The sequence below is a fragment of the Ipomoea triloba genome, chromosome 10 (assembly GCF_003576645.1).
Source record: "Ipomoea triloba cultivar NCNSP0323 chromosome 10, ASM357664v1".
Lineage (NCBI taxonomy): Eukaryota > Viridiplantae > Streptophyta > Magnoliopsida > Solanales > Convolvulaceae > Ipomoea > Ipomoea triloba.
Window position 1 is genome coordinate 26,346,314 of NC_044925.1, and position 23,282 is coordinate 26,369,595.

Consider the following 23,282-nt stretch of genomic DNA (forward strand, 5'->3'; position numbering starts at 1 on the left):
GGCTTTCTTAATAGTAACATATCTCAATTTATAAATTATGTACAATTGTCAACTACCCTATCATTCGAAATGAGTCATCATATGGATAAATTATGAGTATTTTAAAAAATAAAATAAAAAATTATGTATAATCTGTGACAATTTTAAATCAAGATTCAATATTATCAAGCATCTTGTGATTTGATAGAATCATTGATACTTGTTATAAATAAAGTCTTAGTTTAAGGTCTAAATAATATTTTAAACTCTATTATATCCGTTATTTTTACTAAACTGGATCGTATAGTACACAACAAATCATATCCTAACCAAAAGTATATAAGCATCTAAGCATGTTGTTATCAAGTGATTGCAGAAAGCTAATAAACAACTCAAATTGATAGCTAAATTTAGAATATTATGATTACTTAGTCAATTGTCCGACTAACTTGACTAGAGTTCGTTGCTCCTATTTATACTGTACTTACTTGTTCATTGTTTGAAGGTTTAATTTGCATGTAGTATAGTGTTTATCTTTAGTTTACTAATTAAAAATATGCATTTAATACATTAAAAATGAATCGTTAGCATACTATAAATGAATATTTATTAGTGTTCCATAGTATGATTTCTTGCAAAAATAACGATTGAGACTCAAAAATAAAACAATTCATTATTGTTTGTCATATTAAGAAGTAAAAATAAGGAAGTAAAATTTGAGAGTATAAATAGTAGAATTTAAAAAGTATTATATGTGTGGGGGTGCTGAATTGAGTCAATCACATGCAACATTAAACATTAGTCCTCGATAAATAATAACTGACTCGACAGATTAGTACAGATCCGACCTTAGCTCAGTTGGTAGAGCGGAGGACTGTAGTGTGAGCTGAAATCCTTAGGTCGCTGGTTCGAATCCGGCAGGTCGGATTCTTCTTTGTCTACATTTTCGTTCTTAAACACACAAAATAAAAATCGCCGTTGCCGGGGATCGAACCCGGGTCACCCGCGTGACAGGCGGGAATACTCACCACTATACTACAACGACTTTTGAATTTCCGCTTCAAAACAACTTTATATAAAACATATTACTATAGAAAACACATACGGCATCATTAAGACATTAACCAAACCCACATAAATGATACTGGTGGCATGGTGAGTTGGTGGCATGGCGACACGAAACCTAATACACCCATCATATTTTCACCATATAGTTGTATAAACACAAAAAGAAAATAAAATCATAAAGCTGATTATTAATATTGTAATACAAATGTTAGGTGTTAAAATATACTTTTACGATATGATCATTACAACTAATTAATAACTCATTCATGGGCAAACTCTTCAAATTTTGATTATTAGAGTCTGTTTTAAATGTCTAACCAACCAAAAAGAATCTATCATGACAACCTCTCTTTGTTTTAGAGTTATTATGCACCAACAATGTTTACTCACTATATACCATTTGTTAATAATTACATATTTCTTTCATTATCAAAAAGGAAAAAAAAAAAAAAAAAAAACAACTTCGAGACAAACAATATTATATTATGACAGTTACCTATTTATGAAGTAAAACTTTACTCTATATTTGAAAATAAAAGTATGAATCATAAACTATAATATTAAAGTTATAAACTTGGGAGGCAATTTTGTGAAGAGAAAGTTTTACTTTTCATCCTATAACCTATTAAAGTGTTGTTGATTGCAATTCACAAGTTTTAAAACTGTCAATTTAGTATCATAACTATTCAATTTTTCTCAATTTCAGTCGCTCCGACCAAATTGCCTGCAAGAACCTGTCGAAAAGTTTTAATTGGTCAAATTATGTTGTAATCAGAATAGCAATTTCATCTTTTCCATAGCCACAGTATTGGAACCCTTAGTTGAGTCGTCGAATGAGTCACAACAACCAGCGAGTTCTTGTCGACAATTTGGTCGAAGGACTAAAAATGAGAAAAATTAATAATTACGGTACTAAATTGATAATTTTAAAAATTGTGGACTACAATTAATTCCGGTGGTCTAAAACTCAATGTCAATGCAACCAACGATACTCATTCTAGAGCCACAAGATTTTGATTCATCTTACGTGATTCTTATGGTTATTTTGTCGCGACTTTGGAAAAGAATTTGAAATGATTTCATCAAGCTAAGCTGGCTGAATTGATTGGGGTATGTGAAGCTCTTAAGTCGCTCAAGAGTTTAGGAGTTGAAGAAGTCCATAAAAAATTAGATGCATTGCTAGTTACTAAAGACATTAGAAGCAAAGGCTGTTGCATATCGTTTGATCTCATAATGGAAGATATTAGAGTCCTAGCTAATGATTTTTATAATGTTAACTATGTATTCGCTAAATAGTCAACGAATATAGTTACTCATTTATTCCTTAAGAAAAAGATGATTGTAAGTAATGAACGTTTACCCATCCAACTTAGCTTATTGATATACTTTGTTCTGATTTGAGTTAATGCATTTCCTTTAAAAAAAATAAAAAATAAAAAAATAAAAAGATACAAAGCGAAAAGTATTCTATACATGCAAGTGCCGAATTGACTCATGCCACATTAAAAATTGATTCTCTATAAACTATTAACCAGTTCGAGGGTTTAATATGAATCCGACCTTAGCTCAGTTGGTAGAGCGGAGGACTGTAGTGTGTGCTGAAATCCTTAGGTCGCTGGTTCGAATCCGGCAGGTCGGATGTTTTCTCTTGTATATATTTTCGTTCTTCCTTAACACACAGGACAAAAAAATCGCCGTTGCCGGGGATCGAACCCGGGTCACCCGCGTGACAGGCGGGAATACTCACCACTATACTACAACGACTTTTGCTTTTGCCCTTAAAAGTGAAACACATAACTTATATAACATATCACTATACAATCACATCCGGCATCATTAAGACATTAGCTTGACCCACACAAATGATACTGGGTGGCATGGTGATATGGCGACACGAAACCTAATACACCATCATATTTATACCATATAGCTGTATGAACAGAAAAATCATAAAGTTAATTAATGTTGTAATACAAATGTTAAATATAATTTTTTGATATAATCATTACACCTCATAACTCAATCATGTGCAAACTCTTCAAATTTTGATTATTGATCTTGCTATAAATGTCTATGCAACCAAAAATATTTACCATGACAACTTCTCTTTGTTTAAGAGTTATTATTATTAGATTTACCCAATATGCACTATTAATTAGTATTACATATTTTTCTTGTTATCAAAAAAATTGATATAAAAAATATTATGATACTTACCTACTTATGAAGTGAGACTCAACTCTATATTCCGAGAGGCACAAGAGTTAGTTTAGGGGGAATTGTCACTTTTGAGAATTGAACTGGAATTCTCAAAATTTTTTTCCACGAAAAAAGCTCATTTGTCACCTGAACTACCCAGATGAGAATATGGACATATGTAAAAGTGAATGTCCTATTCAAATTTTTTTTAAAAATAATGGCGTTATTGTTTTGACAGTTTTTTTTGACCAAGAAGACTGTCAAAACCATAACCCCATGCCATTCCTAATTTTCACAAAAACATCCAAATTACAGAACCAGTAACAATCATCCACTTTTACCCTCTGCAGATTACCACAAAGCAAGGGAGCAAAGCTTTAGGATTGAGCAAAAAGAGCTCTTCAACACTCGAATGGAGGCCAAATTTCCCAGCTAACGAATCAAACCCACTCAATTCCTGCAAATTCTCCACCGGCTTATGCACTCTCCCAGCAATAACTCTGCAAACTATCAGAGCTCTCTTCATTCCACCCTTCATTTCAATGGCTTCAAGCGCTCTCCTGCTCGTCGAGGCCGTGAAAACCCCAACCCCACCCTTCTTCACTCTGAACCCGTGCCTCAGAATCTGGCAAACTTGGCACTTCTCGGAGTTGCAGAGGCTGGAGGAGCCGTTCTTGCCCAGGGAACACTCCACTGTGGTGCCGTGGAACCTTAGTAGCTCGTTCCCGTCCGCCAGACAGCGCGCGTGTTTCTTGGCTAGTTTGCTGGCTTTGATCTTCACGGTCTCGCGATATTCCTCGAACCTTGCCAGCGTTTTCTGCATATTGTGCACCTTCAAGATCCTCTCCATCCCATTATTATTACAAGTGTTGTTGTTCTTATCTGGCTTTGATGATGTCCAGCTAGTTCTGCAGATCATCTCCACAATGCTCCTTGAAGAATCTCCTTCTACAAGCTGTGTAACTGTAAGAAAATTAAAGATGTTCCAAGTTGTTATTAGGTTGCTACAAGCTAGTTTTTTTCACTTTTTAGTACTAGGATTATAGACCATTTCCACATTTTCTATGTGACTATTAATTTTTAGATATTTAGTTCCATACTTTTAAAACTTTCACATTTAGTTTTTCAACCTAATTTCTGGTTACCATGAACTAAATTTGTATCTTTATGTAATTGAACATGAGTTATGAGTACATAATAAGCAAGTGACTTATCTTATTGAAACTACAAAGTTGTCATTTTCTATGATATTTTTTTAGTTAAAAATTAAATTTTGTTTTTAGTGACTAGAAATTAGGCCGGACTGAATGATGACCAAATGTGGTAAGATATTAGAAGTTATGAGACCAAATATGAAAAAATTAATAGTCAATATCAAATAAGGAAACAATCCAAAAATAGTAAGACGAAAATTGAAAAACAAAACAAAAAAAGACTCATACATCTTCACTATTATTTTTTCTACTGTTTTTATATATATATATAGATTGGAAGGGGGAAACCCAAAAATTTTTCTACTGTTAGTCAATTAGTTTTCAATTTCCTTCTTTTTAAACCAAATTTCATTGAAAACTCGCTGGAAAACAATAAACGAAGTGATTGTTGGTCTAAAAATTGCTCAAGAAAAACTAAAATATAATGGACAAAAAAATCAAAGTTGGAAAACATAATTTTGTTAAAATCTTACCTGCATGTTTGGAGAGATGGTGTGATTCAACAGCATCCCATTTTGAGAAGTGTTCACCACATTTAGGGCAGCTCAATTCCTTAAAGCCATAGAATTCTGGGCCGCCATTACTGGCTTTAGGCCTAGGAACAATGCCACTAAACCCAGCCCCTACTCTTCTTGAAAGGCTACCACTTGACCCTTTAACTGTAGGACTACCTACCCCTCCCCCTCCAGGCTTCCTGTACTGTACTCTCCCAGGGCCAGGAGTCCCCGGCTTAAGAGTACACTGCACAAACGGCCAGCCACCACCTCCGCCGCCGCCTCCGGCGCCGCCGCCACCGCCGTCCTGAAAAGAATAGCTCGTAATCTTGAGTTCACAGGTGGAGTTATTGAGAACCACCTCGTGGGTAATCGGATTCAAGAGCTCATTACTCCCAATAGATCTCGGGCTCTGCAAATATGGCGTCTCCCCATTATTGTACCTCCGGCTCCCATTAATCACCACATCTCTTAGATTCGCAATGGACCTCGAACACCCAGACCTAACCGTCGCCGTCTTCCTCCTCGTACCCGTCGAAACCTTTTTGCTCGGATCATGCACCTCCGCCGGCTCTGATCTGCACTGCAAAGATTTCTTCAAAGATAACCAAACCGCCGGCATCTTTCTTTCTCTCCTATGCACAACACATCTGATCTTGCTAGCCTGGAAATTATTGTTTTACTAGGACAACAATTATCGTATGTACTTTTAACCTGTGTGTCTTTTCATTCAACACCCCCATAAACGTCGTATATGGAAACCTCTTAAATTCTTAAGATATATTATTTCAAACTTGCATGCACCGTGTCCAATGAGCATTAAATTTTTGGAGATGGGGAGTAATTAATAGTTATTATTACTAGCTAGTCACTTATTAGTCAGTAATAATAATTACTGATCAGGATTAACTGAATGATTATGTTTTGTTTTTTTACGTTGACAAACGTGACTGTCTAGTACCAAGTACTATATATATACTTATATAGTAAAGAATGGTGTAGTGTGCTCTGTGAAAAGAATAAGCTGTAAGAGTGTAAGTTGAGATGTATACTAAAGTACTAAACAATACAGTATGGATTGAATTAGGGGGTAATTATTAAATAAGGGGTAATTGGATTCAAATTTGAATTTAAATTACAAAATTTATATACTAAAATTCAAAACTATCAAGTTACTTATGGTATATAGTATAATAAATCTCTGGCAAGTTGGTTGACATATAGTGTCGTCTAATTAGCAAGAACTAATTAGCCCATCAATTGATACATCAATCTATCAATCATATATCTGTCATTGGACAGTTCAAACATGTAACCTTAACAGTTCAAATTTATAACCTTCCAGAATCACACTTATGTTGTTCGATCACAAGTTCTTTTGTGGGTATATATATATATATGCGCGCGCATGTTTCTTCAATTCCTCTTTCCTGTTCAGAGTGCTGAGATGCAGAAAGAGACAATAGAGAAGGAAGATGGGCCCAAAATTTATTGAATATCTAACCACCAGTCCACCCTCTCTGTCGGCAATTGAAAATGTTACACAGACTGCTAGGTAAAGATACCTGCCAGATCCACACTGTAACATTTCTTGTTAATTAAATACAATAAAATGAACATTAAATCCCCTATTATAAGAACATGGCACGTGTATACTACCATACCAGTGAAGCATATAGTTACAGCCTGTTGTATCACTCCTCAACACATACAATTCATCTGATTACACTGTACTGTCTGCCATGTAAGTCATACATGAGAATTTTCAACTTAGGCCAAATTAATCATAAACTTTTAGAATCTCTTTTAAAAAGTTATCACACTGTCAATCTCCTATCGCACCAACTGAACTAGTCTTACGAGAATTTTTTTTTTCTGTTCTTTTAATTGGATGTTGTATCTATCATGCATGCATGCATGGTAAGTCAGATTCCCAGAAGTGGGTTCAAAGTAGTCTTGCATTCAACTCACTTAAATGGAATAATATAATCTTACAAAACACGGTTAATTAGTACAGTGATGATGATATACGATCAAGGCAAGCATTATATTCATGCATGCATTCTGTCGTCTATCCAAGCTTTGCAAGAACATCATTCAAAGTTGACACAGTTTCTGCGTAGTATTTCTCTGCTTTAGAGCTGTCCTTCTTCTTTGCCGCATAGTCAAGCTGTTCAAATTAAAACAACAGTAAACTGAATCAGTTAAACAGTAAGTGTAAAATGGAAAGACCATGTTTTAAGGTTCACAAGGACAGGTGATTCATACGTCGCTGATGTTTTGGAAGAGTTTTCCTGTCAATTCCTTGAGAGCTTTCTTCTCGTCTTTGGATTTAGCAGAGATGACAGTGTTGAGATCAAAGCGAAGGTATTCAGCCTTTGAACGGAGGCCATTTTGGACATAAGGCCATGCCTTCTTGGCAATCAGATCCTTCACACTGATAATGTCCTTGGCTGACTCTTTGGCCCTTGCTGCTGCTTCAGATGGTGTCAATGGTTGCAGAAAGAACCTGTCCTTCAATGGCTTCTGAAGGTCTCTTGGTTCATCCGAGTTCAATGTCCCAGCTGTCATTACCACCACATACATATATATTACAAAATTGAACAATATACATGTACGAAACCCGAGCCAAGTTGACCAAGTAGATAACTAATAAGTTTGACAACTCTTAATCAATGTTGCAGAAATCTGGCATTAGCATTGATTAATTGGTGCCTAACCCTAGGCACTGGCCAGCCGGTCGCCTAGCGTATTACCAAAATAGGTAATCTAAGCAGTTGACCGCTAGACAGCTACTAGGCGCAGATTGCCTAGTCAGCAATCACTAGGTGCTCCCCGAGGGCTTAGGAATTTTTTCAACCATGCTCTTAACCAGATCAAGTTATTGACCTTCTTTATTTGAGTTGATTAATTATGGACAAATTGGACTGATTTACCCAGACAAATTAGGCTGGTTTATCTCGTGCACACTCTAAGACAGTGGCTACTGGTCACCAAATATATATATATATATATGTGTGTGTGTGTGTTCTATTTTAACCAAATATATGTTTAGCAATGTCAATTTTGTAGCCAAATTAATCTATACTAGGGGATTATAGGTTGACTGAATATATCATATATATGATATGCTAAACAAATGAGAGATGATAAGAGATGAAGACTTACGGAGTCCACCGGAAGGTGGGGGAGGAGGTCCGACCTTGATTGACCTGGCCTCAGCAAGAACGGCTTGAACAAAGGACCCAGAAGCCAATCCGACGGCGGCGGCGCCCAAGAGGGCACGGCGGCTGGTTTCTGCCTCGGCGGAGCCTTGCTGGGCTCTAACGGCCAACCCTCCGGCGGGTCTGGGTAAACCCACTCTGGCGGTGGCGGTGGCGGTGGCGGAGCTCAGGCGGGCTGGGCCGCTGATCTGGAGGCTGCTGCCTTCCAAGACGGCCTTAGAAGAGCCGAGAAGTCCGCCCACTGACGCCATAGCATGAGCCATATTATATCCTTTCGCCGGAGTGGATAGTGATTAAGTTGTTGATGAGAGTTTGTGGCAGAAATTGTGGAATATAAGTTCAGGTGGTGCAATCCCTTCATTGTTTCTGTGATTTAGAGTGAATTACAGCGTGCCACCTTATCCTCCTTTGGATATGGCTCCCTCCAATCACTGCCTTCCATTTATGAAATGTGGGATTAGCATATTTTCCACGCTCTGTCTTTGCGCCACGTGGATTTTTGTTTTTTCAGTTGAGTATGATTTTTAATTTTTTGAATTAGTCTGTCACTATTCTATGCAGATATTATCCTTGTGTAATAAGGAGTAGTTCACTAGTTCATAAATTAAATTACACTGATTTTTGTTTTCAATATCATGATGGAAGTTTGATTCATGGCACGAATATTCAGGATTTGGTTTAGATTGAGTTTTTTGTGCACAAAAGTGTACATATTGGTACTGATGAATTTCAAAACTATACTAGCGCGATTTACTTATTCAATGATTTAGGGTGAGTTTATGAAATTTAAGATATAGTCAAGTGAATTTGAGAAATCGAGTATAAAACAGAAAGTATAGAATAGGTAAAGGAATGAAATGATGTCATTGAATTAACGATCTAAATTGTTGAAGTTAAGATTTTGCCACTTTGAGTAGTTTATTATGAATTTGAATGTGAAGATGGTGTAGCTTCATTGTGCTATAGCCATAAATAGTTTAGAGTGTTGTAATTGGATTAGGATAGTTATGAATAAACTTTTCCTGTCCTCTCTTCTTATCCCTCCCTGACTCTCCAAAATCCTAGCTAGCTTGAATTCTGTACATGCATTTAGCTGTTGTATTCACACAACAGAGACTGCTACAAATATTTTTAATCGGATGTAAATCATGATAACTCAACTGGATACAAAGACTAGACATTTATTTATTGCACACAAGTAGCTTCCCTATTTTAAAAATTTACTTTTTTACTGTTGCTGGTGAGACTCAATACCTGATCTTTCTTCTCAAATTTCACTTCCTTACTTTAAAATTTTACTTTTTTACTGTTGATTGTATATCTTGATCTTTCTTCTCAAATTTCACTCCAACCAATTGAATAGAACAAAATTTACTCTTTCAATGTATGTGTCACTGTGTGACCCACCAATGCATATGGACCCACCAATGGACATAAATGCATATGGACCCACCAATACGTTTATCTCTCAAGTGGTACAATGGGAGCAACAGTGATCTGATTCATATCCAAATTCACACAAAATTTGCTTTCACTCCCACAGTCTCACAAAACAATGGGCTTTAATCCTTCCAGCGAAGATCTAGAATGGCGTAGCAGGTTCCTTGAAGAATCATTTTACGTGCCCCTGAAGACCAGCTCTTTGGAGACAAAAAGGTGGGGTCCAACTCATTTGTTTGAGCAAACAATGGGGCCCAACTGGTTTAGTAAATTAAGTAAAGAATCAGCATTCCATCTCATATCTATCCGGTTTCAAGATAAAGATTGGGTTACAAGATAAAGATTGCGCTAATCATTTTCTGATTATAGTATTAGCCTCTGAGAATTGAAGAGCCCAGACGAGAGCAAGAATGGAGGCGCATGAGCAGCAGAGTAAATCGAGGGTTGTGAAGGTGGATTCAATGCAGTCCTGGGAATTCCACCTAAACCAGGCCTGCAATCATGGCTGCCCAGTAAGACCCTCATCTTGAAAAAGAAAAATGTATAAAATCTTGATTTTCAGCTTTCATTGGAAGATACGAAAGATAGTTTCATCACTTACTGGCGAAAAGATTGTGTCTTGGTTGAAATTCTGCCTGCCCATAGTGTCTAAAATGGTTTACTCGTTTGTTATCTGACAAGTTTAAGATAAAGATGTATATTGTGCAATGTTTTTGAGGTTTTTTGGTTCTTATTATTGCCTGTTGCTCTCTGGGGATGTTTGTAGGTTGTGGCACACTTTACTGCTATTTGGTGCATTCCATCTGTGGCAATGAACCCCTTTGTTGAGGAGATGGCTACAGCTCATGAAAATGTAGTGTTTCTCACAGTGGATGTGGATGATGTCAAGGTAATCCTTTTCTTTGCTGGCTGTTGGATGTGTGCAATCTTTTTGTCTATTTCATAGTAATATGCTTTAAGGATGTTTTTTGGTGTGTGGCTATGGAATTGTTGCTTAGCTTAAGGATGTTTTACATGCTTTAGGTGGTGAAGATTATCTGTTGAACATAGTTATATGGGGAAAGTGCTTTACCATTTATCTGTTGAACATAGTCATCTTCTAAGAAGCCTTAAAGGCTAAAGCTCATGCTTGATTCTAGTTGTTGGCCATTTCCTTGCCCCTCAAAAGGGGAAATCCCTCCCCGGCCCCCACACCCTGTTCCGACTGGATTGTGGAGGGGTAAATCATGGGCCTCTAGGTAGGAGGAGTGTCTGTTGCCCACAAAGAGCCCACCACATTAGATTCAACTTCACACTGTGGTTGCTAGTCAGAACTTGATCCTGTGTCCTTACTCTTCAATCTATCACTTGAAGACCAACTGAGCTACCCGTGTGAGCTAGTTGTTTGCCATTTCTTGTAATGAGACATGACATATTGATGTCTCTGTTGATCCAAAAAGTAGAGAGTAGAAACCAGATGGCGCTTATCTTTGAGCTATATGCAGTCTCTTTCATTTTTGCAGACTTTGCAGTCTCTTTCATTCTTGCTGTTCTTTTTTATGGAAAACTGGCTAGTGTTCCTAGACCATACTAGATTTCCTTAATTGGCAAATAATATGTAATAGCTAAACATGCCATTTACAGGAGGTGGCAGCAAAATATGAGGTGAAAGCTATGCCAACATTTCTGTTGCTGAAGGATGGGGCTCCGGTTGACAAGCTAGTAGGCGCCAACCCAGAGGAGATTCGTAAAAGGGTGGAGAGCCTTGCTCAATCACACCCAATACCCGTCGTCTAGTAAAAACGCAGCTATGCTCAAACAATGTTTTCCTCATATATTTGCCCTGTGTAGTTTCACTTTGTGATGTATTCTGCTTCAACTGTAGATATTACCATCTGCTTCAACTTTAGATCATAGATGTGCAATGTCTGTCACCTTTCTTGATCTCTGTTAAAGGCACCTTGTTTCCAGAATAGTTGCTCTTTATCATTCTTGTCCATGTTTTTGGTTTTCCAGTGCATGAATCATATGGTAAATTGTTTTGGTTTTAGATTTTTTGGATGACGAGGAAATCTAGTTACTACTCAAGGGTGTGTATCGGATAAATTTCACTCTTGCGTAATAGTCCACTGTCCACCCTTGGTATCCACTTGATCACCCCTTTCAGGATTAGGGCTTGATCAAGAATACGCCAACTCATGATTTTTTAATACGAGAATCATGCTCTATTTACTCAAATAATGCACTAAAGTCACTATTTCTAGTTTTTTGAAAGAAAAAATATTTGTACTCATGAGAGTAACAAAAAAATTTAATAGAAAATATGAAATACAATTAAAATTAGAAAGAATGAAACACAATTATTACATCAAAGGATATAGAATAAAATGACTAAACGAGAATATATGACGACAATAAATAATATAGTAATAACTATTATTAGTAATAAATTAATAATAATAATAATAATAATAATAATATTATTATTATTATTATTATGTCCGCAAAGGACCGTTATAAAGTCGTTTGGGTGGCATCAGCACCGTTGTTTGTTGACGTCAGCGTGTGGGTTGAGTCTATCCGCCCGCGGCCGCCACAGAATCCTCATTTGCCACTCCTTTTTGGCACAGAATTTTATCAACGAAAAACAATTTTATTTCCCGTCGATTAATAATTTTCTTTTCTTGTCTGAAGTCTGAACACCTTCACCAAAATTCCCGGCGGGCTACTCTCGCCGGCGCTCCATTTCTGCTCCGGCGAACACCCTCCATCGCCGAAAGAATGGCAGCTCCGGAGGAGGATGGCTCCAACTGGCTCCTCGATCTTGGGTTCGAGGACATTCCCTTACCTGGCGGGAAATTCCCTCCTCTTGAGCCGGGATATGAGTGGCATTCTAATGCTATCCTCGCTCCAGCCCCTCCCAGGTCTCTCTGTTATTAACTCCTCCACCCATTTCACTAAATTCCAGTGATGGGGTTTATGAAAGTTGGCACCTTTAAGGCTAAATTGGCAGACTTTCTTTTTTCTGTTTCAAAAAGAAGAAAAAAAACAACTCTAAAAGATTGCTTTTTTTTTTTTTTTTTTTTTTTTGCTGAGTGTTGCAGTATACTCAGTATGCTATTATTCACAAAAGAAAAGAGAATGAATTTTGGATTTTCCCCAGATTTATTTCTCATTTTCTGGAGTACTATGTTTGCATATATTAATTTTGACAGAGTTGGTTCTCCAATGGGCTTGTAATTCCAATTACATTGTTTCTTTTGTGTTGATATGATAATCTTAGTGTCTTGAATAACATTCCAAATGAAACAAGTGCCTTTGTTGGTTGAGTTAATGAGCATCTATCTAAGGTCTTTTGTTGTATGCTCAACATTGTTGTGCTGTGGCTGATTTTTGTACTTGTTGCGTTGTTGGTATTTGCCTTTATATAGTCTCAGAATCCTATTATACTGAGTAGAGTATGGCTTTTGTATTAATCTCTCAATTAGAGCAGTTGATTCAATCTAGTCTTTGAAGATCCTTAAGCCAAAGAAGCAGCACTGAAAGCTCTGCCTATTGAAGAATTTATGATGTTACTGACATTTTCATCTGCTTAACTTTTCCCTTTCATTTTGTTTGTTAGAGAATAATAGAAGGCCTGACTATGTTTCATCAAGAAAAGTTAACTTCTCATAATTAGTGAATTCTGATATCCTTTGTTATGTTGTAGCATTCGACAAGATGAGTCATGTGTAAAATTTGATGTTTCAAACAGATGCAGCGCCAGAAAGAGGTTAGCATGTGTGCGATTGTTTTGGATTTACACACGATTACTATCTGGTTTAGTGTAGTGCATCAAAATACCAAGTTCGTTTTCTAGATTTCCCACCTGCTTTGCTATTCTTTACCATGGAAATCTTGATATTATATTTTCAAGTTTTTTACTTTTCAGGATGAAATCTGGGGCTTGCAGTGGAGCTGATTCTAAAGCACAAAGGGAGAAAATGCGAAGGTATAGGCTGAATGACCGGTACGCTCTACTCTCTCTGTGGAAATTGATTGCTCATATATGCCTAGACTTGTAAAATTTTTTGTATTTAACATTTATACTAGTGCTTGGATCGATATTCATTGGTCGATATTGTGAACATGGATTTGTTTCAAGGTTCCAAGAATTGAGTTGTGTCATGGACCCTGGAAAGCCACCCAAAATGGATAAATCGGCCATATTGAGCGATGCTGTTAGAATGGTACTTCAGCTAAGGGATGAAGCCCAGAAGCTGAAAGAGTCGTTTGAGGATTTACAGGAGCAAGTTAACGAGTTAAAGGTGTGGCTTTGGTTTTGTGTTTTATCAACAAAAACTTCACATTTTTGCGTTTATCTGGTATGGCTGCACGCTTCCATTTCTTTTCTTGAATGGTCACTCTGGCTCATACAGGCCGAGAAAAATGAACTTAAGGACGAGAAGCAAAAGCTAAAAGAAGAGAAGGACAAACTCGAGCTGCAACTGAAAGCTCTCAACTCTCGTCCTGGGTTTTTACCTCACCCGCCTGCAACTGCTGTCCCATTCCCCGTGCCTCATCAACTTGTAGGCGGCAAGCTGGTGCCTTTCGTTGGCTACCCTGGAATCCCGATGTGGCAGTTTGCAGCTCCTGCTGTTATTGACACACCAGAAGACCATTCTCTTCCCCCAGTTGCTTAAGTTTTATTCATCGAAACCTTGCTGATTCCATTTCTTGTTTTTTCGAATTTTGTGTTTCTTTTAGGTACAAGGAAATTGGCACTTCTTGTGAACCTAGTTACATAGAGTGTCTAGTTAACCTTGATTCTCAAATTTTGATCAAAATATGAAATTGTTCAGTGGCCCACTTCAACAGGGTGGCTTGAACCCCATATATCTCCCACTTTCATAATCTTTCCAGGCATCAACAGCTCCAAAACTTGTTATCAGAACAGTGCTCAAAGCCATGACGGTTCCAACAGAGAACACGATGAGAGATGCTCTCCCATGCTTCTCTATCGCTCGCTGTACTACCACCAGTCCGAGAAGCGAGGCAGCCAAACAAATGGCCGCAAAGATCATGGCGCTTTCTGTGTGCTCCATTCCCAGTAGCAGATACTGCACTGCTGACATAGTAGAGGAGAACAGAACCATGAATGAGCAGGTTGCTGCTGTAATCTGCAGAAAAAGAAAGCGGTTACTGAGCTGATAGTTGGACAACACATTTATGTTTATATATTATATGCCCAACACGCCCCTCACGTGTGTAGGCCGATTACATACCAAATTGAAGTGCGTGCTCCATCTCAACTAAAAGTCTAAGCTGATAGTTGGACTGTATGTTTACTAAAATGACAGTTACGTAACAAGGGAGAATCTGTAATTGAAGGGGAAGGGAAATTTACTTGAGGTGGTAATCCAACTTGTATGAGAAGTGGACTAATGAGCATTCCACCACCAATTCCAAATACTCCACCCAGAAACCCTGCCAAAAGTGCCATTACTGGGAAAATGAACTTGTTTGGTAGTCCTCTGGTTTCTTCTTCTTCTTCCTTCATGAAAGTGAAGAGATTGATGATGGGAAATTGGTAAAAAAAGAAAAATACTACTGCATAATTTAAAGGATCAAAAATGGTTTCTTTTACCCCACTCTGGCATCTTTCCTTGCTAAACAAGATCCATGCTGTAAAACTTACAGCAAGAGGTATCTGAATTGATGAGATGATCCAATACCCCACTCCACAGGCTTCCATGTCAACAATTCCCTGCATACCATTCTCTTTCAGCCCGCAATTAAAGAACTCGAAAGCTTAAATCTTTCTTGCAGAAGATAAAGATACATACATGCCCAGACTGGTTTCCGCGAAAAAGATACAACAGAAAGAAACATAGCCAGATCACAAGCAGCATTCCAAGCTTCATCCACGCGATCTCCCCCCTCAACGAAGCCCGTTCTGCACCACTCACCGCGCCTTCAGTTCCACGCCAATTCTGTTTATCCAGCATTCCAGTCTCCATTTCCGAGCAGCCATCGTTTCTTGTCTCCAGCTTCCAGTACAGAATCCCTGACCTAAAGGTGCTGAAAGTGCACCAGACTAGAAAAACAGCAAACAGGACTGTGATGAGCCATTCGGGGAACACCACATTGCAGATCACCCCGAAACTCACTCCCAACAACATGAATGGCTCCGACAACAATGCTATGTCAAAGTCCACCAAGATCCTGCCCCCATGTTTGGAACTAGGCATCAACATGCTGCAAACAACATTGGCAATTATGCCTCCTGTCACCATAAATGCCGAGAAGCTCGAGGCTGTTTTCAGCTCCAAACCTGCAACTATGGTCAGAATTGGGATGTATAAACCCCCACCCCCAATCCCACCAGCACTCGAAATCGTGGCAGCTATGAAACACAGCACTCCAGCTACCACGACAGGGCCTCCAAGCTTCAGATTCCCACCTTCAGATCTCCATTGATAAACTGAATCCAAGAACTGATGAGGTTTTGCTTCACCTGCTTTTGAAAATTTGCATAAACACAGAACAATTATACAAACCAGCCATTCAAGGCTATTGAACCTATGCATTTTCTTGAAAAAAAAAAAAGGACAAAACTGTGCAGGCCTGGGAAATAAGGGAAGAGATATCAGAATCTACCAAGAATTTTATTTCCACCCTTATTACTACTAGCTAGTTTTGCTTAAGAGGGGTGATATGATAGTATGATACAACAGGTTCAATGAAAGGGCTAATTCCAATCTCTAAAAAGAAGCATATGTACAAAGGACAAAATTACAAATATCTTCCATAAAAAGAAGCATACAAGGTCAATATAGAAGTAAAGGTGTAACAAAAGCATTTACTAACAATCAATTGCATCAAGTCAGACAACACATCACCATCAAAACCAAAACTTCTGTTATCATTCAAATTCAAAAATGATAATTTCCCATCACCAAACCATCATAAATACAATAATTTATGAAGGGGAAGGGTGGAGAATACACATACATCTACTAAAAACCAAAACCTTTTTTTAATGCTAGAAACACAAGTTCTTGTATTCTTGTACATATAAATTCAAAATGATAATTTCCCATCACCAAACCATCATAAATACAATCATTTATGAAGGGGGAGGGTGGAGAATACACATACATCTACTAAAAACCAAAACCTTTTTTTAATGCTAGAAACACAAATTCTTGTATTCTTGTACATATATAGTGATGTATACTTTAGCTAAACCATGCCCCACAATATACAAAATATTTTGAATTGCTACTTGTTATAGGGTTTTGTTAAACAAATGGGCAAGGAAACATATCAAACATTGGCAGTCACAGTGTGGAGTCACACTCAATATGGTAGGCTCTTTGGGGTACCAAGCGGTAGTTTTTTCATTTAATAAACTGCTGAGTCATTGTAATTTACCTTTTCATTATCTTGTCGAGATGAGAAAGGGTTAGGGGCGAGGGAATTTCATCCGGTGGGCAAAAACAAATGGGCATGCTAGGGAATTTTGATTAACAATGAAGAAGCTAAGATGAAAAGGACAACTTGATAAGCATTGAGTCAGATTGACACGACAGATCTGGAACTGTGGATTTGGATTATATTATATTATATTTGCATGGGAGCTTCAAATATTTAAAAGCCTATTATTAGGTAAGATACGGAGTATTTAGCTTGAACATCAGTGCCCTTTGTCGTCTATGTTGTCCTCACTTTTTCCTATAAACTTCCACTAATCTATTTATTTCAATTCCTTTGGCCAAACTAAATTCTGACCCAGACAGGCTCAAACAAGAATGAGAAAGGCTTCGAATATTTTAAGATAAGTAGTAAAGTATACTACTTTTTACATGGCATCTGTTATTATGATTCAACTTTATAAATTCTGGATGCTGGGATACATCTAGCCTGCCTGCAGGTTGACCCCTTGGGCCTGGGAATCCTACATTGTCAAGTCATTTTCTCAAATCTCAACAGTTTTTCTTTTTGGGTTCTCGGAATAAAGTTGAAGCCACTTTGGTCCCAACAGGGTTCCTAATATTCTTTTTCCTTTTATTGGATATGCAAGAATAATGTTACAACCATGTGGCTGTAGTTTAGTGGTTAGAATTCTACGTTGTGGCCGTAGAGACCTGGGCTCGAATCCCAGCAGCCACAGTTTTTGAGCCTGTATTCGGTTAACCGAATTAAGTATGTGTATCGAAATTTTAAAATGTTAACCGAACCGAAATTTTTTCCGATTAACCGAACTTTTTTAACCTAAAATATAAAATTCTAAAAATAACTTCAAATCTTCAATCTAATTAGTATTTAGTATTTATATTTAATTATTTATCAATATATATAAAAATTCGGTTAATTGTTTTGGTTAATTCGGTTAACCGACCTTTCGAACCGAATTAACCGTTAACCGAAATTTCAAGATTCCTTTAACTATTAACCGAACCAAATTTTTCGGTTCGTTCGATTAACCGAAAAATTTCGGTAAATTGCACACCCCTACTTCCTTCTGGTTTTAGAAGCAGTCCAATGGTTTATAATTTTAATAAAGCTAAGGGATGATCTTTTAAGGCAAACATTCATCCAAGTTATTCTTTGCTTCAACTCTGTCATCTTGCCTTCTACAACGTGGTATGCCTAAAAGGAAATTGTGTTTCAGACATTAAGAATATGCTGACCTAAACAACAACATAGACCAAAACGAAGCAGTATAGGTCGAAGCTAAGTGACATGACTTCTTCAAAGGTTCATTCTATCTTAAGAATGATAATATAATGGTAAATTAACTATTTTTTATATTTGGTGGCAAGACAATTGTAGTAGATCGAATTCATTACCTTGTAAATGTATGAAAATTTGATGGTCAGTTAACTCCAGTAGAACTCTTTATTTAACTGTATATATTTAGTCTTCTGTCTCTTAAGAATATTCACAAGTCAAATTTATAAATATATTGTTTCAATATATTTAGTTCTCAATCCACTATTCCACTCTTAGTAATGGCTCGAATAGCATAGTTCTTGCTTAATTATTGTATATTTACTTTTAATCGATTATTGATAGCATCATACATTATTGTTTAATTTCTTTATGCTATTATTCCTATATTCAACACTCAAACCATCCAATCTGTCACATACATATAATAACTCTATTAGTGAATTGTGTTAGATCCAGAAACTTAAAACACCATGACATACGATCCTTAATCTATACAAATACAATAGTAATATCAAGTCACCCTGATTTATCATTTAATTTACTATTTTGTTGGACTGAAGTGCGGAGATTGGGATGTGAGAATTTTACACTTTGTGGATGCTCTAAGAAAAAGTTAGTTATCTAACTGAAATAAACTGAGCAAATCTTGTCTCTGTAATTAGCTGCAATGGTGCCATCTTGTCCGATTCCGACAGGGCAATTACTATGCATCCTATGACGCTTCGTGTTCCACGACGACACCTTAAACCGAATGGTCGTCTTTAATTCCAGCCGGAAAAGCACCAAACCGCGCGACACATCGTTGACGAACTGCTCCCAGTGTTGATTCGTGACGTTGAGCGCAGCTCCGGCGAGGGAACCGGCGACGACCGTCGTGTTCTTGGGCGGCTGAAAGAACGGGTTCAGCAAAGAAACGGTTCCGACGCTTTGGTCGTCATACCACAGCGTGATCTGCATGGCGTCGTCGTAGTAAATCCCGATGGCTTGGTTGGAGTTTCTGACGGTGACGTTGAAGTTAACCTGGGCGTTCTCGATGCCGGAGCCCTGGCCCAGCGCCGGGAGCGAGAAATCCTCGACGCGGATTCTGGGGCGGTGGGGGCGGAGGCTTAGCCATAGGATGAACGTTACGAGGCCGATAATGGCGAGAAGGCCCAACACAACGGCGCAGATGAGCTTCGACACGCGCGTGGTTAGGCTGTCTTTCACGCGCCGCGCGTAGTGACGGGCGGAGCGACGGTGTTTCAGATGACGGTCGGTTTCGTCGGCGTCGGCGTCTTCCCTGTAGATCGGCAGATGGGTGCTGTAATCCATTTCTCAGGACGGGAAAGGTTTAGGGTGAACGCGAAGAGTAGTGGCATTGTGAACATGATAGATGAACGTATATATGCAAAAGGCATACAGTGAAATGCATATGATAAGGTGACCGGGGCATAAAGTAACGTACGTCTTCTACAAAAGAAAAGAATATTAAGCAAGCTATGAAACGCCTATATATATACTCATTCTCGTGTATACCATGCTTCTTGTGAAAACTACAAACTTGTATGGAGCAACATTACAAAAACACATCCAATTATATGTGAATATGTATTAAAAATTGTGATTTTAAAAGTGTATATCACACAAAATTACTAGTAGATTTATGCTATATATGTACCATCTTAACTTCAAAATATTTATCAAAATGTCCCTTACTTTGTAGACGTTGGTAATTTCAAATCAATGATTATTAGAGCGACCACAAAGTGGTTTTTGAGGAAAACATAGTTTATGTGGAGGAGAGAGAATATTTAGGGTATTATCTTATAAGAAGTTAGTTTTTTTTGTGGGTCCTGCGGGCACAGAGATGGTGGAAAAGAGAGCGCATTGCTGCGTGTTTCGCGCACATAAAGCGCCCAATCGGACACACGCCGGCTAACATGTCCTTTTTTTTTTTTTCACGTCAGACCTGATTTTTATTTATTTTCCCTCTTTTTCCTTCTTCTCTCTCCCTCCTCCCTCTCTTAATTGGCACCTCCTCAAAAAAAAAAAAAAAAAAAAATCATATTAAAGTTGCCCTTATTAGTTTACAGTTTTTATTAGAGACTTTATTCTCATTTAATCCTTCTTCTATGTACATTAAAATTTTAGAGTGATGAAAATAGAGAGTAGAAAATATTTTTGGTAACAAACTAACAATGTTGGGCCTTTACAAGGTTATGGTTTCAAGATTGGGCTACTCAATGAATGAGTACTTGGAGATGTGAAAGTTGAAAATGAAAAGGGCCCATTTGACTTCATCAAAGTCAACGCCATATTGCACAAGTTGATCTCGGCAAGATTAGCTTATGTAATGAGATTGTCAAAAAAAAAAAAAAAGCTTATGTAATGAGAAAACAGCATTTTTAGTTTCTTAATTATGGGTTAATAGTTATTTTCATCTTTAATTAATTATTTAAAGAAAATAAATTAGAGGTGTGTAGTATTCCTCATTATTTAATGTGTGAATGTTTAATTTGATTCTTAATTATCACTCATAATTGTGTGATTTAGCCTAACCAATCATCTAACTAAATATGTTAACTCTAAATAGTAATTAAGAATATCTTAAATTGATCAAATTTAATTTTAAATTAATAAAGTTTGTTTTTTAAGACTAGAACAAATTAGCATTTTTGGTGTACAATATCATAGTGGGATATGATATATATGTATTGTATTAGTAGTTGACTAGGAAGTACTATATATGTGGAGCAAACTTGACATCACAAAGTGCGCAAACCCGGCGGATCAACTAAAGTGCGAAACCATAAACTAAGCTAATTAACATAAGATTATTCTTGTTTTTGGTCGGCCACTTAATTGCCCTTATCAACTTAATTATTATTGTGGTAGTTTACAAAATAATAATTACTTTCAACTTAAAACTGAACTGTAGTGTATATATAGTGGGATTTAGGTACAGTACTTGGAATTGGATATCAGTAGAAACTTCTCATCGTGGTTCATGCCATCAACAAGGGGATTTTGCCTGACAACAATATTAAACATCATTAATTACGTATTTGAGCCTAATAACGTGGGCTTGTAGGTTTAATAATTAATTGTTCCGAAAGGGTAGTAAAGTAGGTTAAACATTATTTTAATATTTTAAGATCCAGTGGTCAACTAGGTGAAGCATAATTATTATCCAAAAGTTCATGATGAGTTCAATTTTTGCTCGCACCCTATCAATTAAGCACAACATAGCAAATCTTCCTAATACGGTTTATCTCTTCTATGTAGTTTGCATGCTATTGCACAGGAATGTGATTTACCCTGTATGTACGTATCCTTAAATAGTGAATATGAATTGCGCTCATTACAGAAATAAAAATGAAAATTATATATAATTGTTTAAGGTGTACTGCAAGATTCAAGATTCATTTGCTCATGGAAGATAAGATCGATGAGCTACCAGTTGACAACTTTGTTATTATAACCCACAAAATATTGATTTGCAAATGGATAAAAAGTCAACATTACAATAAACAGCTCATTATGAACATTATAATTAAAGTTATTTCTCATGAAATTATTGACTGATCATACAAATGTTATATGTTGAAATAATTGTATTTTCTTCCCAAAAAGGTTGAATCCCTAACTCTAAGGAACTCCACGTCCCGACTCGACAGAGCATCTGTGAAGATATAAATCATGGTAACTCAGCTGAACACATATACTAGACCTTTGTTTATTGCGCACAAGGACCCCCTCACTCTGAAAGGTTGCTCCCACTTTGCTGCTGGTGAGACTCGATCCTGATCTTTCTTCCCAAACTTCACCCCGTGACTGAAATAATTATATTTTTACATCAATAGGTATATCGATTTTTTTCTTTCGTTTTTACTTGGCGGATTATTTTGAGAGAAAAAAAAAAAAAAAAAAAAAAAAAAAAAAAAAAAAGCACACACACCCACACAAAGCAGTCATGGTTGTTTATTCTTCAGCATAACATGCGATTCGCCTGCCTTTGCGCACCATGTGCATTTCTGTGTTATGGTCAAACTTAAACCTATATCTGCCTACTTATTTTCTTTGATTGTACTATAGACTATAGTATTTTCTTTGATTGTACTATAGACTATAGTATATGCAGTCACATTCTTTTGTGTTTCTATTATATTTCTAATTAATTCGAAATTGACTTGCTATCAAAATTTATTTAAAAAAATGTAAATGTTTATTGTTGAATTTATGAGATCGATTCGAATCGAAGATCTTTATTAAAGACAACCAAACTATGTCTCTTTTTTGTAACTACATATAGGTGCTGTTGTGGGAATTACCACTATGCCTCTCACCTAGCAAGGTAAGTCAACTTGGCCGGGAACTTAGTAGAACTTTTAGCAAGACGTATGTTCAAGATCAGAGAAGTAGATAATCAACTAACCTAGTAGTTCGACCATATGCGTCTAAATATGCCCAGTGGTTATGATGACGCCATGATTAGTTATGCTCAGCGGATTATGAGCTAATACGCCTCATTATCTCATTTGTAATCATTTCATACATTGTATGTAACCCTAATATAACTAATATAAATATTATCTTTCTGAGGAGACAATGTGAGGGCAATTTGATTACCTTTCATATTTAGTTTTGAGAGCTCCAATCTACTTGAAGCCTCCTTCTTCTTCATTATATTGTTAATGTTACGTTCTATTACTTTCACTCTATGATAGGCTCAAATTAGACCTATGATTTGATGTTAATTAGAACAATAGCGTTAAGATTTGCATTGATTGATAAAATATATCTTATACATACAATATTGCAAAGAATATTAATTATGCAACAACATTCCGGAAGAGTTATCTTTCAAATAAAGCCTAATAAAAATTTGTTTAAATTACTCTTATCTTGCGAGATGCAGATATTAATACAACTTGTCAAAAAAATGCCCATGCCTTAGGATCAAAAGATTCCTTAGCTGTATATACTTA

The 23,282-nt window shown here is 36.9% G+C and overlaps 6 protein-coding genes and 5 non-coding genes across 13 annotated transcripts; 5 read left to right on the forward strand and 6 right to left on the reverse strand.

Moving 5' to 3' along the window:
• The first annotated feature begins 822 nt into the window (after positions 1-822).
• TRNAY-GUA lies at positions 823-906 on the forward strand. Its single transcript is given in 2 exon segments — positions 823-859; positions 871-906. It is a non-coding gene; the product is annotated as a tRNA-Tyr (tRNA).
• Positions 907-952: 46 nt separating this feature from the next.
• Positions 953-1,024, reverse strand: TRNAD-GUC. Its single transcript has one exon. It is a non-coding gene; the product is annotated as a tRNA-Asp (tRNA).
• Positions 1,025-2,602: 1,578 nt separating this feature from the next.
• Positions 2,603-2,686, forward strand: TRNAY-GUA. The gene is given in 2 exon segments: positions 2,603-2,639; positions 2,651-2,686. It is a non-coding gene; the product is annotated as a tRNA-Tyr (tRNA).
• Positions 2,687-2,739: 53 nt separating this feature from the next.
• Positions 2,740-2,811, reverse strand: TRNAD-GUC. Its single transcript has one exon. It is a non-coding gene; the product is annotated as a tRNA-Asp (tRNA).
• Positions 2,812-3,368: 557 nt separating this feature from the next.
• Positions 3,369-5,684, reverse strand: LOC116033499. Its single transcript, XM_031276246.1, has 2 exons — positions 4,934-5,684; positions 3,369-4,209 (listed from the first exon to the last, which is right to left on the reverse strand). Exons 1-2 carry the CDS (start codon positions 5,574-5,576, stop codon positions 3,584-3,586), a joined length of 1,269 nt encoding a protein of 422 aa, XP_031132106.1. The 5' UTR covers positions 5,577-5,684; the 3' UTR covers positions 3,369-3,583.
• A 1,210-nt stretch (positions 5,685-6,894) lies between these two features.
• On the reverse strand, positions 6,895-8,516 carry LOC116032637 (oxygen-evolving enhancer protein 3-1, chloroplastic). Its single transcript, XM_031275304.1, has 3 exons — positions 8,123-8,516; positions 7,223-7,518; positions 6,895-7,124 (listed from the first exon to the last, which is right to left on the reverse strand). Exons 1-3 carry the CDS (start codon positions 8,439-8,441, stop codon positions 7,026-7,028), a joined length of 714 nt encoding a protein of 237 aa, XP_031131164.1. The 5' UTR covers positions 8,442-8,516; the 3' UTR covers positions 6,895-7,025.
• A 1,406-nt stretch (positions 8,517-9,922) lies between these two features.
• LOC116031941 (thioredoxin-like protein CXXS1) lies at positions 9,923-11,596 on the forward strand. The gene is made up of 3 exons (XM_031274309.1): positions 9,923-10,130; positions 10,385-10,507; positions 11,242-11,596. Exons 1-3 carry the CDS (start codon positions 10,029-10,031, stop codon positions 11,392-11,394), a joined length of 378 nt encoding a protein of 125 aa, XP_031130169.1. The 5' UTR covers positions 9,923-10,028; the 3' UTR covers positions 11,395-11,596.
• Positions 11,597-12,168: 572 nt separating this feature from the next.
• On the forward strand, positions 12,169-14,451 carry LOC116031940 (transcription factor bHLH115-like). Of its 3 annotated transcripts, none has more exons than XM_031274307.1 (5): positions 12,169-12,521; positions 13,307-13,369; positions 13,529-13,588; positions 13,742-13,904; positions 14,016-14,451. In XM_031274307.1, exons 1-5 carry the CDS (start codon positions 12,379-12,381, stop codon positions 14,277-14,279), a joined length of 693 nt encoding a protein of 230 aa, XP_031130167.1. In that variant the 5' UTR covers positions 12,169-12,378; the 3' UTR covers positions 14,280-14,451. The 3 variants fall into 3 exon arrangements, with proteins under 3 accessions (XP_031130167.1, XP_031130166.1, XP_031130168.1); XM_031274306.1 differs by having other exon boundaries at positions 12,175-12,521; positions 13,529-13,606; XM_031274308.1 differs by having other exon boundaries at positions 12,176-12,521; positions 13,352-13,369; positions 13,529-13,606.
• LOC116031939 (sulfite exporter TauE/SafE family protein 2-like) lies at positions 14,286-16,553 on the reverse strand. The gene is made up of 4 exons (XM_031274304.1): positions 15,423-16,553; positions 15,224-15,343; positions 14,984-15,130; positions 14,286-14,756 (listed from the first exon to the last, which is right to left on the reverse strand). The coding sequence occupies exons 1-4, from the start codon at positions 16,164-16,166 to the stop codon at positions 14,448-14,450; spliced, it is 1,320 nt and encodes a 439-aa protein (XP_031130164.1). The 5' UTR covers positions 16,167-16,553; the 3' UTR covers positions 14,286-14,447.
• A 1,126-nt stretch (positions 16,554-17,679) lies between these two features.
• Positions 17,680-17,751, forward strand: TRNAH-GUG. The gene has a single exon. It is a non-coding gene; the product is annotated as a tRNA-His (tRNA).
• A 1,070-nt stretch (positions 17,752-18,821) lies between these two features.
• Positions 18,822-19,737, reverse strand: LOC116032984 (protein NDR1-like). Its single transcript, XM_031275738.1, has one exon. The coding sequence runs from the start codon at positions 19,624-19,626 to the stop codon at positions 18,937-18,939; it is 690 nt and encodes a 229-aa protein (XP_031131598.1). The 5' UTR covers positions 19,627-19,737; the 3' UTR covers positions 18,822-18,936.
• Between the last annotated feature and the right edge of the window lie 3,545 nt (positions 19,738-23,282).

What these genes read in the sequence shown, in the direction of transcription:
- LOC116033499 (XM_031276246.1), bottom strand. Translation starts at nt 5,576, where the DNA reads ATGCCGGCGGTTTGGTTATCTTTGAAGAAATCTTTGCAGTGCAGATCA. An exon ending in CCATCTCTCCAAACATGCAG is followed by an intron (nt 4,210 to 4,933) that starts GTAAGATTTTAA and finishes ATTTTCTTACAG; the next exon opens with TTACACAGCTTGTAGAAGGA.
- LOC116032637 (XM_031275304.1), bottom strand. Translation starts at nt 8,441, where the DNA reads ATGGCTCATGCTATGGCGTCAGTGGGCGGACTTCTCGGCTCTTCTAAG. An exon ending in CCCACCTTCCGGTGGACTCC is followed by an intron (nt 7,519 to 8,122) that starts GTAAGTCTTCAT and finishes TGGTAATGACAG; the next exon opens with CTGGGACATTGAACTCGGAT. An exon ending in TCTTCCAAAACATCAGCGAC is followed by an intron (nt 7,125 to 7,222) that starts GTATGAATCACC and finishes TAATTTGAACAG; the next exon opens with CTTGACTATGCGGCAAAGAA.
- LOC116031941 (XM_031274309.1), top strand. Translation starts at nt 10,029, where the DNA reads ATGGAGGCGCATGAGCAGCAGAGTAAATCGAGGGTTGTGAAGGTGGAT. An exon ending in CCTGCAATCATGGCTGCCCA is followed by an intron (nt 10,131 to 10,384) that starts GTAAGACCCTCA and finishes GGATGTTTGTAG; the next exon opens with GTTGTGGCACACTTTACTGC. An exon ending in TGGATGTGGATGATGTCAAG is followed by an intron (nt 10,508 to 11,241) that starts GTAATCCTTTTC and finishes TGCCATTTACAG; the next exon opens with GAGGTGGCAGCAAAATATGA.
- LOC116031940 (XM_031274306.1), top strand. Translation starts at nt 12,379, where the DNA reads ATGGCAGCTCCGGAGGAGGATGGCTCCAACTGGCTCCTCGATCTTGGG. An exon ending in CTCGCTCCAGCCCCTCCCAG is followed by an intron (nt 12,522 to 13,306) that starts GTCTCTCTGTTA and finishes GTTATGTTGTAG; the next exon opens with CATTCGACAAGATGAGTCAT. An exon ending in AGGTATAGGCTGAATGACCG is followed by an intron (nt 13,607 to 13,741) that starts GTACGCTCTACT and finishes ATTTGTTTCAAG; the next exon opens with GTTCCAAGAATTGAGTTGTG.
- LOC116031939 (XM_031274304.1), bottom strand. Translation starts at nt 16,166, where the DNA reads ATGCATAGGTTCAATAGCCTTGAATGGCTGGTTTGTATAATTGTTCTG. An exon ending in GCGGAAACCAGTCTGGGCAT is followed by an intron (nt 15,344 to 15,422) that starts GTATGTATCTTT and finishes AATGGTATGCAG; the next exon opens with GGAATTGTTGACATGGAAGC. An exon ending in AAGTTGGATTACCACCTCAA is followed by an intron (nt 14,757 to 14,983) that starts GTAAATTTCCCT and finishes CTTTTTCTGCAG; the next exon opens with ATTACAGCAGCAACCTGCTC.
- LOC116032984 (XM_031275738.1), bottom strand. Translation starts at nt 19,626, where the DNA reads ATGGATTACAGCACCCATCTGCCGATCTACAGGGAAGACGCCGACGCC.